Source organism: Vipera ursinii (genome assembly GCF_947247035.1).
Source record: "Vipera ursinii genome assembly, chromosome: 1".
In the NCBI taxonomy this organism is placed as follows: Eukaryota; Metazoa; Chordata; class Lepidosauria; order Squamata; family Viperidae; genus Vipera; species Vipera ursinii.
The window spans coordinates 326,895,640-326,911,191 of record NC_139512.1 but is presented as its reverse complement, the minus strand read 5'-3'; the positions used below and the strand labels follow the sequence as shown (position 1 = coordinate 326,911,191).

Genomic DNA, 15,552 nt, shown 5'->3' with positions numbered 1-15,552 from the left:
ATGGAAAATTTTGCGAGTACAATAAGAAATTTAAGTAAATATTGTAAAAATATATAGGTATACTCAGATGGGCCATATATTCTCTCTCTCTCTTTCTTTCTCTCTCTCTCTTTGTAATTATATTGGATAAATAATACTATACTCAGAAGAAATATAAGATATTTGTATTATTTAGAAACCGATAACTTAAGATCTGTATTTTAGAACTATAATTATTGGACTTTTAATAAACAGTAAATTCCATTGAATGTTCCTGTTATTCTTCCATTTGAACAAATCATTTATATTGCTGAATTATCTACCACCAAATTCATATTTTCTACTGGTTTTCACACTAATTTATTGCCATACTTTTTTTAGGTGAGCTTTTTTCCTAATATATGAAAGGCTGAAAATTTGCAGATTCCTTATTTAAATACATTATTATTTTCTACAAGATTTAGATATTTAAAGTAACTTAATTTATTTTTCCAAATCCAAAAAATAGTTTGCAGAGAAAAAAAATGGTGTATGGCTTCTCATCTGTGATTCAGATGAATTCCCTTAATCACTCCTTTTCTGTTATATTGCTTGTTCAAAAATTATTAGTGTAACCAACTAAAAATATCATAACAAGAAAGCATAAGAGCTTTTGCAAGCCATAAAACTTTTGTTTTAAAAATGGAAAGTACAGCAGGGAACATAAAACATAGTAGACATAATAAAAGTGCAAATTTGAATACCAAGTAGCCAGAGAAATGGAAATAAATTTGAGTGTGACCTAGATGAGGAGCAGGTGTGAAGAATCAGTAGGAGATTACCAGAGGCAGATATAAAGTTACAGAGAAACTGAAGTTCATTACCATAGAAGTCAATCGGATGTGGTCTATTACTGAATTAAGTTAGCAGGAAGACTGAAAAAAAGTAAAATAGTACATTCAAAGTAGTAGGTGCATGTATCCAAGATTTGGGTAGATTTATTTGGGAAGATTTAAATTGTGTTTATATTTAACTGATGAGTTTTAATAATGAGCTTTTATTAAGATGAATTAGGGAAAGTATCAATATTTTAATCAATGTATCTATTTCAGTATTAGCCATACTTGTTTTATTGCTGCCTTTGTACTCATTTCAATGTACAGAGCTCATATCAGTTGGAATAGAAGTTTTGAGAGAAAGTGTGACTGTGTGTCTGTATATATACACACACATGCATGCACACACACATATACACATATATACATACATACACATACAAGCACGTACATAATGAAATCAGTTGTAGGATGTGAATAAAAACTGAAGCTAGACAACAGGTTTTTTATTTACAGATATTGGAAACAATTTTCATTCTTACTGATAAAAGCAAGTGTAAAATAACATGTAAAATATGTTTTTTTTTAAATTAGAATTGGATAAATTCTCATACCATAGAAATCCAATTGTAAGAAAATTATTTACAGTTGAATCTAAAATGTGAACGACGAGCGGGTTCCTGATAAGAAAATAATTTTTACAAATATGTTCTTGCATTTAGGAAAATATTTGGAAAAATTCTTATGATTCTTTATACAGTATTTTAAAAGTTGCTGGGAATCAGGTGGCATATAAATTGAATTCATTATTAGAATGACTTTTCTGTTTATAAAAAAGATGTAATGTGTTTATTTCAATCTATCATTTGGTTTTGTTGCAAAAATTGCTCAAGGAATAAACATGGATTTTTCTTTTTTTTTTCTGTGTCAGTATCCCAGAGAGCAACCAGACTGTCTTATTGACTTACCGGTTCAGTTTTCTTTTTCCTGGACTCCACAGGTAAACTACCATTTATTTGTTTCCTTGTGAAGTATATATGTATTTGAAAAGCTGTTAGGCTCATATCTAATATACAGTTTAAACAATTTCTCCTCTATGAATTAATAATTCAATTAAATTAATCTTGAATATAATATAAATGGTATAGTATCCAGTGAACCATAAAATGGGCTCTTGGCTTAAGAGTATGTTTGTATGTAAATTATTCACCATTTTGAATAAAATAAAACTGAAACAAAAACAGTTTTTTTTTCTTCCAGTGAATGTTATGTATCCAACAGTGTTCAATAGGAATTATTCACAAGCCAAGTGGTCATTGAACTTTTGTTTCATTAGTGTAACTTTACTTCTAAATCCTATTCTGTGGTGGCAAAATTATCTCCAAACTCATAGGTATCAATATTTCTAAAAATAAACATGGGTGTAATCTGAGACACAGCGAGCCAGTTTGGGCTAGTCATTCTCCCTGATCAATCTATTTCACAGGGTGGTTGGGGGGAGAAGGGAGGAACAGAAGGTATGCTACTTTGAATTGTGTAAAAATAAAGAAGGATGTACATAGAATCTGAAAGCAAAACAGATTAAAGCATATGTGGGCTATTGACAACCTACCAGTTAGATGCTCAACATTCAGGAAGCACTTTAACAATATATAATTTCTGCTTCTAAGGCTATGGTAATTCAAATTCTGCAATTTCTTGTTCAAGTTAATTGCAGAGTTTACTGGAAATCCTCATTGTTTCTTAATAGGTCTGGTGACTTGAATGCAAGCATATCAGTTTCTAAATCCTCAGCATGCCTTGCGGTGGCTTTAGAAATATTCTGTGGATATATAAAGATGACTTGGAACCTTTAATAAGATATACCTGAGACAGGCAGAAATAGTTACAAGATACAGATAATCAGAAATTACTTTTGACATAGCGAATACTATATCTTATCCTGGTAGAAAAAGTTGCTAAAGATAGATTCTTGAAAACCATACTTTATTTTCACACAATTAAAAGTCTCTGCTGCTGATGGGATGCCCCCCCTCTGGCAAGAATGCAAAGTGCTTAATTTTCCCATCGTTTTCAAATACTGTATAATGAACATATTTGGTATTTTTCTTCTTATGTCATTGGGTATAAAGAGAGCAGCACAAGAATAAAAAAGCCTATCTTCAGCCCAGATGCACACACACTTTTTAAATAAAGGCTGAAACCTGGCTGTGTGCTATATGAAATTTCAAGATACTGAATGTTAAAATTGCACTATAATTCATGCTCAGTGTTTCACCCAAACTTCCAAAACCATGTATTCAGTTCTATGTCTAATCAATGGACAATTGGCAGTTTACTTTCCTTTTTCTTGGAAAAAGCAAAATATAATTTGCTCATATTATTTACTTTCTAGTTCACAGTCTCTTATAGTATTAAGCCTATGCCACTGCCCAACAGCCTTAAATTTCTAACCTATGGTTTTCTTCTAGTTGTAGTTTCATAGCTGGATAATCTTTCTTTTTTTCTGATGTTACCAGTCTTCTACTTCAGTAGCATATGTTTCCTAAGCAAACTATAGTACATTAAGCTTTAAGACCTTCTACTATATTAAATTTTGAAAAAAAATATACAGGTAAATTTTGTGAATCTATGTCAGGTCTTATACAAGAGTGAGCTTAACGTCCCTGATAATCACCATGAGATGGTCACTGACCTCGAGCCAGACATCCTAGAATCTGAAGTGAAGTGGGCCTTAGAAAAGCTGAGCAACAACAAAGCTAGTGGAAGTGACGGTATTCCAGCTGAGCTATTCAAAATCTTAAAAGACGATGCAGTAAAAGTGCTACACTCAATTTGCCAGCAAATTTGGAAAACTCAACAGTGGCCACAGGATTGGAAAAGATCAGTTTACATTCCAATTCCAAAGAAAGGCAGTGCCAAAGAATGTTCAAACTATTGCACCATTTCACTCATTTCTCATGCTAGTAAAGTTATGCTTAAAATCCTACAAGCTAGACTCCAGCAGTATATGGATCGAGAACTACCAGAAGTACAGGCAGGATTTCGAATAGTCAGAGGAACTAGAGATCAAATTGCCAATATACGCTGGATATAGAGAAAGCTAGAGAGTTCCAGAAAAACATCTAAATCTGCTTCATTGACTATGCTAAAGCCTTTGATTGTGTGGATCATACCAAACTGTGGCAAGTTCTCAAAGAGATGAGCATACCAGACCATCTTATTTGTGTCTTGAGAAACCTATATGTGGGGCAAGAAGCAACAGTGAGAACTGGACACGGAACCACTGACTGGTTCAAAATTGGGAAAGAGGTCCGGCAAGGCTGTATACTGTCACCCTGCCTATTTAACTTATATGCAGAGCACATCATGAGAAAGGCAGGGCTAGATGAATCAAAAGTTGGAATTAAGATTGCCGGAAGAAATAACAACAACCTAAAATATGCAGATGATACCACTCTAATGGCAGAAAGTGAAGAAGAACTAAAGAGCCTCTTGTTGCAGGTGAAGAAGGAGAGTGCAAAACTTGGGTTGAAACTTAACATTAAGAAAACCAAGACCATGGCATCCGGCCCTCTCAATTCCTGGCAAATAAATGGGGAAGAAATGGAGGTAGTGACAGATTTTATTTCCCTGGGCTCCAAGATCACTGCAGATGGGGACTGTAGCCAAGAAATTAAAAGACGCTTGCTCCTCGGGAGGAAAGCCATGGCAAATCTAGACAGCACACTAAAAAGCAGAGACATCACCCTGGCAACAAAAGTGCGTATAGTCAAGGCTATGGTCTTCCCAGTTGCAATGTACGGCAGTGAAAGTTGGACCATAAGAAAGGCTGAGCGCCAAATAATTGAGGTCTTTGAACTGTGGTGCTGGAGAAGACTCCTGCGAGTCCCTTGGATGGCAAGGCGATCAAACTGGTCAGTCCTAGAGGAGATCAACCCTGACTGCTCTTTAGAAGGCCAGATCCTGAAGCTAAAACTCAAATACTTTGGCCACCTAATGAGAAGGAAGGACTCACTGGAGAAGAGCCTAATGCTGGGAAAGATTGAGGGCAAGAGAAGAAGGGGACGACAGAATGAGGTGGCTGGATGGAGTCACTGAAGCAGTAGGTGTGAGCTTAAATGGACTCCAGAAGATGGTAGAGGACAGGAAGGCCTGGAGGAACGTTGTCCATAGGGTCACGATGGGTCGGACACGACTTCGCAGTTAAGAACAACAACAACAACATGTCAGGTCCTATTAAGTGTTGTAATTATGGGATACTATAAGTACTAACATATTAATACAGTAAATATATTTTTGTGAAAAGAACCATAGTATAAAACTTTCAAAGCATAATTGTAATTTACTGAGGGATGATGTTTTTGTGTAGACATGCATGCCTATGTAAAGCATATCTTCTCAAATGTTTAACATCAAGCCTACATTCATAATGAAATAGTGAAGATTTAATGTTAGAACATTAACCTTAATGTTATGTTAGAACATTTTTTAAAGAAACCTTTGTCCTAATTCTGTGTAAAAGTATTCATTATGTATAGTTTGTTACCATGTTCACCAAATAAGAAATTGGTGTGTATCAATGTACTGCATGTATTTCATGGCTGGTGGGATGTTGGCAACAATATATTGACTTGTATGGTAGTCTTAGCTTAGAGATCTTAGCTTGCTAAGAATAGTATGAGCATGCATGATTTCTTGGGAAACGCTGCAAGACCCCTTTGTGTGCAGGGGCCTGACTTTCCTTGCCTCACCTCACTCTGCAGGATGAGCCTCCCACCTACTGCCCCAGCTCCCAGAGACCCCTGGATCCCCCCAACCCTGTCCGGCCCCCACAGGTGTCCGATGCAAGCGACTTCAAGGTGGCCATGCCCACCCCAGCCATGCTCACCCAGGCGGCCACAACCATCGTGCCCCCCCAAGGGCAACCATAATACTGATGCGTTTGAGACCCCTGTGCTAGAGTGACTGATGCTGTTTCAATCTTATGCTGAACTGTGATTGAGAGGAATATAATCTATTTCATCTAGGAATCCTTATAGCTGATTCTCTGCCTTCAGTTAAACCTACCCCCAAAAGGGAAATTTGGAGACAGAAGGCAGCATGTCTCTCAGAAGTCCAAAAAATTGAGAAAACTGTTGTCCAGTCCAGTTCAGCCCCACTGGAGCTGAGCAACCAGTTTCACATACTTCCCCTGGAATAAAACATCTAGGCATCTAAAGAAGAGCCTTCATCAAGTATTCCAGTAACAAAAAGGAAGGTAGCCAAGATTTCCCCCAAGAAAAAATGGTATGTGTTGATGATAGGTGACTTTTTTTTTAAGGAACAGAATCAGCAGTTTGTAGACCAGACAGTCTATCAAGGGAGGTATGTTGTCTTCCAGGTACAAAGATGAAAGATGTGGCAGAAAGGCTTACCAAAATAATCAAGCTCATCAATTATTATCCCTTTCTATTCTTTCACATTGGGACAAATTAAACAACAAAGAGCCTGAATATCAAGGGACTTATGAATGGTTAGACAGGAAAGCCAAAGAGGAGGACAGACGATGTTCTCATCTGTACTTATGAAAGGTCAACTTCCAATTGGGGGAACAGAGGATTTTAGAAGTAAACTGCTGACCCAAGAGATGGTACAGAGAACTTTGGATTCCTAGACCATGGTTTACATTACCTATAGGAAGGGTTTCTGGCAGGGAATGGACTAAACCTCACAAGAACTGGGAAGAATATGTTTGGAAAACGTTTGGCTCAGCTTATCCAAAGGGCTGGGTGCATTATCAAGAGCATACTGTCCAGATTATTTGCAGTAGTTGTTTCACTGAAATTTTGTAGATGAGTTTAGTATTTCATAGTAAGTGAAATTTCCATTCATATATAAATGATACCACATTGTTGGTTAAAGAACCGGAATGATTGTCAGTGATTGTTAGATAGTTTGTAGGATACAATGAGAAAGAATCTGAAAACTAATATATCAAATATCAAGGTAGTCATATTTGACAAAGAAAACTGACTGAACAATTGCAAGTTATATGTAAGCAGAAAAAACACAGCAAGTAGATTTGTCCATCTTGCTAGAAATCGGCAACAGATAGGAAAATTGAGACTTTTAAGTTAGATAAATGCTAGTAAAAGGATAGTAGATAAAATGTGATCCATTGCAAGGAATGAATGAGTATCAAATAAGTGAAAACGAGTGTAGTGAGTCATGCTTATTTTTGGTTTGCTATTTCTTACTCCTTTTTTGCACTTTGCACAGCATCACTTATGCCCAAAGGGATGTATGTATATTCAGGTTGACTTTTTCCCCCAAATTAAGAGATTTATATGTTCAGTGAGCTATTTGTTGGCAGATTTTCATTTGTCCTTAGTATTTTGTGTATTCAGCATATATCTTCTAACATTTGATGGGTATTTAATTCTAACAATTGTAGGTCATCCTAATGAAAATGTTGACAAGATCCTTAACTCGAGGAGGACAAATGTCAAAATTAGAATACTAGCGCAGAACTTGTTTTAAAAGAATCTAAATAGATTTCACATACAATAATTGATTTTCTCCTAACATCTTTTTCCCATTTTGTGTTCCTCTAGTACTTTTGGACTCAAAGCTTGATGGTGGTTCTCCCCCCTCTTGCTTTTTATATAATAATAGACATGGCTTTATGGCGTCTGTATTAAAAATGGGTAATTTTCCTTATGGTCCCTGTCTTCCTGCTGGGTTGATAATGTTTTGATGTATTTTTCTTGTGCTCTGATGAGAGGTCTGCTGCTGCTGCTCTGACATATTCATTTGGATGAATAATTATAACGTGCACAATGTCAAGCTGAAGATGGTAGGGTTTTGTGCATCATGACAAGCCTAGTAGCCAGTGCAGGTGTCTCACAGCAGGATCAGCAGCAGCCAGTGGATTCTGGTGGCAGAGGAGACATTTTAAAATAGTCAGAAATCCGTACAAGGGCAAGGCTGCTGCCATTGTTCCAGTTGCCATACATACAAAGCTTTCCAGTGACAAGTCCCCAGTACAACTACTTACTTCAGTTACAGACTTTCTTTTGTCTAATTAGCAAAATTCATTTGCTGTCTGTTTCATTTTTTAAAATGTCCAATTACTGCAGGTATTTATTCATGGGTTAAGGCACTGCCTTTTCCTTTGAATTATTAGTCAAATTATTTCTAGTAAAATACATAATACTGGATTTTTTAAAGAAGCATGGAGGATTTCTACCTTTGATGACTAAGTCTTCAGTGAAATTACTGAATATTAAATCAATAATATATACAGCATATCTGACAGCTGGAGATGTTTAATTGAAATCTGGTGGTATTATTTTTTTGGTCAATCTGAAACAGGAAGGATACTGGAGAAAGGGTTCCAACTCAGGTAAATGACAAAAAGATAATTTTGCAAGCAAATGTGAAAAAAGAATAAATAGCGATCTTGAGGGTTACCTAATCTATATTCTTGCTTTGTCAGGACCTGTTAATACTATATCTATATCTATCTATATCTGTCTATATCTCTCTCTCTCTGTGTGTGTGTGTGTATTACTTAGTGTTCTAACCAATGTAGTAGATAATCCCTATCTAGTAAGTGTTTTGCACCATTATTTATATTAAAAGAATATTAAATTCCACATAAGCTTCTGTCTGTGCACCTTAGCTTAGGTTATGTGGCTTAGTATCCAAAAGAAGTATGCAAATCATGGAAGCATTCACAGATTAATGGACTGTGAAGCTGTTTAAGATGTTCTAATGAATATGTTGGTAATAGCACTATATCTCCCAACATTGATTTTTAAAGTAAGCTTAGATGGAAAAGCTGTTTTTTAAAAAGGTAACTTTTCAATATTATACTTTTTGAATAGTCATTCATCTAATTTTATTTATTTATTTATTATTTAAACTTATATACCGCCCTTCTCCCGTAGGACCCAGGGCGGTTCACAAGGCGATTAAAACAATATAACAATACAAAAGTTAATAACAAATTAAAATAAATTAAATTATCCTTAATTAAAATCTAAAACCCTTAACTCTAATTAAAAAAACCCAATTACAATAGGTTAAAAATTAAACGTTCTCAGTCCTGGCCGGAAAGCTCAAAGAGCAAAGAACGAACAAAAATCTGGGGCAGTCCTGAGCTCTACGGGTAACTGGTTCCAAAGGGCAGGCGTGCCCACAGAGAAGGCCCTCCCCCTGGGTGTCGCCCTCCGGCAATCCTTTGCCGGCGGCATCCTGAGAAGGCCCTCCCTGTGGGAGCGCACAGGACGAAGGGAACTTGATGCCGGCAGCAGGTGTTCCCTCAGATATCCCGGACCCAAGCCATTTAGGGCTTTATAGGTCATCACCAGCACCTTGAATCTCACCCGGAGGGCAACTGGAAGCCAATGCAGCTCACGGAGCAGAGGTGTTACATGGGAGTATCAGGGAGCCCTCATCACAACTCGCGCGGCCGCATTCTGCACCAGTTGAAGCCTCCGAGTGGTCCTCAAGGGCAGCCCCATGTAGAGAGCGTTACAGTAGTCTAACCGGGAGGTCACGAGCGCATGAGTGACTGTGTGCAAGGCATCTCGGTCCAGATAGGGCCGCAACTGGCGCACCAGGCGAACCTGGGCAAAAGCCCCCCTGGTCACGGCTCCTATATGATCTTCAAAACTGAGCCACGAATCCAGGAGGACACCCAAGTTGTGAGCCCATCGACGGGGGGTAACACCTCACCCCCTATCATTAAAGGAGGAATAGAATGATTCACTTGAGATGCCTGTACGCACAGCCACTCAAGTCTTGGCAGGATTGAGTCTGAGCCTGTTTCTCCCCATCCAAACCCGAACCGCCTCCAGGCAACGAGACATCACGTCCATCACTGAGTTGGTTTAGGGTGAAAAGAAAAAGTTGGGTATCATCGGCGTACTGATGATACCTCACCCCTAAATCACGAATGATCTCACCCAGCGGCTTTATATAGATATTGAACAGGAGGGGAGAGAGGACCGACCCCTGAGGAACTCCACAAAGGAGAGACCTCGGGGCGGACCTCTGCCCTCCCGTCAACACCGACTGCGAACGGCCCAAGAGGTAGGAGAACCACTGTAGAACAGTGCCCCCCACTCCCAACCCCCTGAGACGTCGCAGTAGGATGCCATGGTCGATGGTATCAAAAGCCGCTGAGAGATCTAATAGGACTAGGACAGAGGAACAACACCTGTCTAGAGCCCGCCAGAGATCATTCATCAGTGCGACCAATGCCGTCTCCGTGCTGTACCCGGGCCTGAAACCCGATTGGTACGGGTCAAGATCTAATAATATGCCATATCCCTATTTGGACTGAGATGCCCTACGTACAGTCACTCATGCGCTCGTGACCTCTCGGATTGACTACTGCAGTGCTCTCTACATGGGGCTGCCCTTGAAGTCCACTTGGAGGCTCCAACTGGTGCAGAATGCGGCCACGCGAGTTGTGATGGGGGTCTCCCGATACTCCAATGTAACACCTCTGCTCCGCGAGATGCATTGGCTTCCAGTTGTCTTCCGGGTGAGATTCAAGGTGCTGGTGATAACCTATAAAGCCCTAGATGGCATGGTTCCAGATTATTTACGGGAGCACCTTTTGCCGGCGTCAACCTCCCATCGTCCTGTGCGCTCCCACAGAGAGGGCCTCCTCAGGGTGCCGTCGGTCAGGGAATGCTGACTGGCGGCCCCCAGGGGGAGAGCATTCTCTGTGGGCGCGCCTACCCTATGGAACCAACTCCCTGTTGAGCTCCGGATGACTCCCGACCTTCGCTCCTTTCACCGCAACCTGAAAACTTGGTTATTTGAGCTTGCCGGCCTGGACTGAAGGACTGGGATTTTAATTTTTTTAATTTTTAACTTTTAGAATGTGTTTTACTTATTAGGGCTAATTTAATTTAATTTAATTTAACTTTGTATAGTGTATATTGTATATTGTGTTTTAATTGCCCTGTACACCGCCCCGAGTCCTTCGGGAGAAGGGCGGTATGTAAATCCAATAAATAAATAAATAAATAAATAAATAAATAAATAAATATATTATTATTATTATTATTATTATTATTATTATTATTATTATTATTATTATTATTATTATTCAGCTTGGAAGCAAGATGTAGTAGAGTGGGTTCTACATAGTTGAAGACTTTCCTCATATAAATTTTAAATAGAAGAGAGGGTTTGTTTTTTTTTAAAAAAAAACCAGACCTAAATTATCATAAAGGAAATAGTTCATTTATAAAATGCTGATGGAAACTGAGCCAATAAACCTTTGACCATGCTGGGAACTGCAATTGCAGCATCTCTGAAGGGCACCAAATTGAAAAAAATAGTAGTGGTGGACAAGAGCTGAACAAATAGAAATCATGCAGGAGTGTGAATTTGTTAGTTCAATTCAAACCAGTCTTGTCTTGTCTCAGAGAGGAATTGCTATAAATCCTAATTATTGTGATGGCCCTTTGTGTGCATTTTACAGCTACATTATAACTTTTGAAACGTGAACATTAAAGAAATTTTAAAAATCCAAGTAAAGGGGCCATCTCCTGCCTGTTTTTTTTCTACCCACCTAATCTAGTCCAGCAGGAGGGGTATGGTCCAGCTCCCATCTGCTAAGGCTTGTCAGCTGACAATGTCCAGGCTCTTTGCGCAGTGGTATCTGCACTGTATCATTCTTCTGGAGATTAGATTGGTGACCTCAGGTTTCCAGAAGGCCTTGAAGACTTGAGTCCATGCTCAAGCCTGGGGCCCTAAATGTGTGCCCAAGATGATAGTGGTTCAAGTAAGCAGTGATATACTTGATGTTAAAATTTCATCTATTCATACATCCATGCTGGCAAATTATGTGTGAATTCTTTCCAGAATCAAAGTGCTAAAATTTGATTACATGATTTTCTAGTTTCTTAATATAAAGAAAGAGTAAGCAGAATTGATGTATTAAATCTACAATAAGGTAAATCCGTGCTGTGCAACATGTCCCCTGAGGCACATATATGCCATCCTCAGCATACTGGAGTGATGGTGATATTATTCATTCAGTCGTGCCCGATTCTTGATGATTCTGAAGGCCGGGTCTCTCCATATCTTCTGATCTTGTACAACTTCTTTGAGTTTTTCTATGCTGTGGTTGGTGTCAGCTTTCATGGTGTCCAGCCACCATGTTTTTTGATGGCCTGGTTTCCTTTTACTGCTAATTCTTCCAAACATAATTGCTTTCTCCAGGATGACAGGGCCACAGAAAGCGAGATGCAGTTTAATGATTTTGCCTTCTAGTGACATGTTTGGTTTTATGCTCTCATGTTGGAATAATGCCATTGAGCTTTGATGGCAAAACGATCAAAATTTATCTAGTGTGTTTCCTCCCTCAACCCAAAAATAGAGGATACTAATGTTAGTGAGGGATCCTTACAAGGCAACCACTCCTGTCCCATTGTGGCTGGTATATCTTTGCTAGTTTAATGCCAGTTATTTGTTTCTTTAGTACTGTAAATGAGGGTTTCTCTCTTGAGAGATAATGTTGATGGAGAAGAGGATATGAAATTTTGTTGTTGTTTTGTAAGTGACCACCAGGGCATCTATTTCAGCTTTTCATATTTTTTCAGCTTTTTAGGGACCAAAGTCCCAGCACCATTCATAAAAACTAAATTTTTGAAAATCAGTTTCAAAAATGGCAACTTCAGACTATTTTTTAAAGAATTCAGGGTAGTTTGCCTTCCAGAAGCTCTTGATTCTATTCTAATCATCTTTGAATTTATAGAAAAAAATCTTCCCACCAAATTGCCCCCTTCCATTGTTGTAATGTTCTACTTGTCACCAAATTGTTTTTTACAGCATTCTTTAAAGATGCCCATTTGTTTGTTCCATAAAATAAGAATAGATGTTGAGAAAATAGGTTGCTTCAAATTTCTGCCCTTGGACTACTTTTTGTTTTTGCTTCCCCCCCCCTCCATTCATTCAGAACAGATTCTCAGAGGCTGCCTGGACAGGTCCCCACAGTTTTCTACGCAGAAATTTTCAGAAGTGGTTTGCCTTTGCTTCCTTCCTAGGGCTAAGAGATAATCACTGGCCCAAAATCACCCGGTATGCTTTTGCCCAAGGTGGACTAGAGCTCACCTTTCCCAGTTTCTAGCCTGATGCCCTAACCCAGACATGTCAAACACAAGGCCCCGGGGTCCGGATGCGGCCCGCAAAGTGGTTTCATGTGGCCCGTGAACCCATCCTGGAAACAGTGAGGGAATGGCCCCCGTTGCCTTGGCCCTGGCCCAGGGAGGCCTGGAGCCAATGTACAATTTCATGGTGGCCATCTATGCTGAAACGCAGTCTTACCTCCACAAGGCCGTCTGAAAACAGTGAGGGACTGGTCCGTGCCGTGTCAGCACTACCCCCTGGGCACATGCTGGGGAGGTATCACCCTCTGTGAGGAATGAAGAAATGCATCATTGCCTGGAAGTGGCCAGCACATGGCCCTGCCTACTTCAGGCAGGCTAGGGGCTGGGCAGCATTGCGCTTCTCTTCAGATTCGTGCCACCCGGCTCAGCCTCTCGGCACTGTGAGGAGAGCGCCCTGCTGCCTGCCAAAACCAGGCAGGCTGGGGTCTGGGCAGCATTGCGCAGGTAATATCGACTCTCATGCTGCTCATGGCATCCCCTCCCCCAGAGCCCACCAAGCCAGATATGTGAAGTAGGCAAGGGCTGTGTGCTGGTCACTTCCAGGCGATGGTGCATTTCTTCATTCCTCATGAAGGATGACACTTCCCAAGCTGCTTTTCTTGCCTGTTTTTCTCACTCCCTCATCTCAAATATTTTCCCACCACTCGAAGGAAGGAAGGAGAGGGAGGGTCTGAGGGAAGTCCTGCCTTAGTCCTTCCCTGCTGCCCTTTCACCATCCCCTTGCCCCCTCTTCCTGGCCTATCCTGGGGGGGGTCTCCCATCCTATTGCTAAGGAAGCTTTGGATACAAAGCCAGTCTCCTCACATGGAGAGGGAGTGGGCCTCCCTCTTGACTTTGCCCTCGTACCCATCATGAGCAACCTGGCTAAGGAAAGCAAGCACAGCAGCAGCAACCTTGAGGAGGTAAGTGCAGCTGGGTGCCCCCTTGGGGAATTGGGGCTGGGCTTAGTGCTGCCGGTGCTTGAGGGCTGGGCTGGGCATTTGACTTCCATGCCACCGTCCAGCTTCCCCCCGCATGGCCTAAGAGGAACAGTGAGGCTCCTCCAGTGGACCATGCCTTGGCACTTCCCTCGGTCCCATCTCCTTCTGTCAGAGACCTTCAGATCTGCCCCACTCCTGCCCAGGCCCCCATAGGTACCCTTGACATGAAAGATGTAGAGCTGGCCATGCCCACCCAGTAGGCCACATGCACTCCAGCCATGCCCACCCAGTAGGCTGCACCCACTCTGCCCCTCCGCCCCCCCGAGGGCAACTGCAATGCTGATGCGGCCCTCAAGGAAATTGAGTTTGACACCCCTGCCCTAACCAAACTTGCTTCTCAAATTTGCTTATCATTGAGTTTGACATACAGGTGAACATTTTACTCTTTTTACCAGTATGCTCCCTAGAACTATGGGGGCAAAATTTTAAAAAAGTGAATGTACGATCCTGCATGCTTTGAAATAACTGGGAAGAAGAATTTTGGACTGCATGCAGATATAGTAAATGGAATGGAACATCCTGAAGTAGAAAAAGAACAGAAAAGTTCTTTATCCTATTCTGGCAATCTACTCCATTTCTATAAGAATTTATGAAATGTCTATACCTTTTCTAGAATTAATTTGCAAGTTTTGTGGATTTTCCTCTTGCTGTGCCTTATTTTAAAATATAATGTCTTCAGTAGAGTTTCACTTGCATCACTGTTTTAGAGAAATGCATATAGTTATTTTCATGTTAATTTGAATGGGAGGGACATTGTATATCAAAGGTTATCCACTGCCTTGAGATAAATTTAAGGGGTAACTGTAAATATGCTAAGTAAATAATGCTATCTTAAAAATCATAGGGCAGCAGATTGGCTTAACTATTTCATTATTGAATCTCTTCCCATGGAAGACATGTAAATTGTTTAAAGGGAATATACAGAAATGATCTAATTGAAGTGTAAAATTGGGAATAAATTCTTTATAATTTGCATGACAAAGTTGTGTAAATGTTTTTAGTATTGGAATTCAGATATGCATATGGAAAGGCAACTACAACATCAATGAAACATGCAAATAAGATCAGATGAGCAGATCACTCTAAGATTTTGCTACCTTTCAAGGAACATCACTGAAAAATTGCAATTAGTATTAAAATTAATTGGATTTCAAAATTCTAATCCCTTGGTGTCTTTATTTTTACTAAAAATTCCTTTGAATTCCCTAAAGAAAAAGATAAAAATGGCTATTAAAAGGATTTGTGTGTATATGAGGTAGGAAAATGTAAAAAATCAAAATGGAAAGCAACTGTTGCAAGTACCAGAAAATTATGCTATTAATTTAAGTGTCATCAGAGCACAAAAGATCACATTCCAAGACAGTGTGAAAATTATTAAAATACTGGAAATAATAGTACTTAAGATGAAGATATTATGCTGTAAGATCTGGTTAAGTGACTGACACTATTATATCACTTCAGGTATTATAAAAGTAACAAAATGCTTTTAAAGATAATAAGCGTTACATTTTGAGATTGGCAGTATTCACACTTTTCTGCTTAAGTGCTTTCTCACTTTAATATAATTTAATAACAGCAGGGAGAACATGTTCTTTCTCA

The 15,552-nt window shown here is 39.6% G+C and overlaps 1 protein-coding gene across 1 annotated transcript in view; it reads left to right on the top strand.

The window, feature by feature from the left end:
* Window positions 1-15,552, top strand: part of FANCL (FA complementation group L) — a 49,980-nt gene that overhangs the window by 23,147 nt on the left and 11,281 nt on the right. The window contains exon 7 of the mRNA XM_083379598.1: window positions 1,726-1,794. Within this exon, the coding sequence (XP_083235724.1) occupies window positions 1,726-1,794 (69 nt within the window). The remainder of the gene's footprint in view (window positions 1-1,725; window positions 1,795-15,552) is intronic.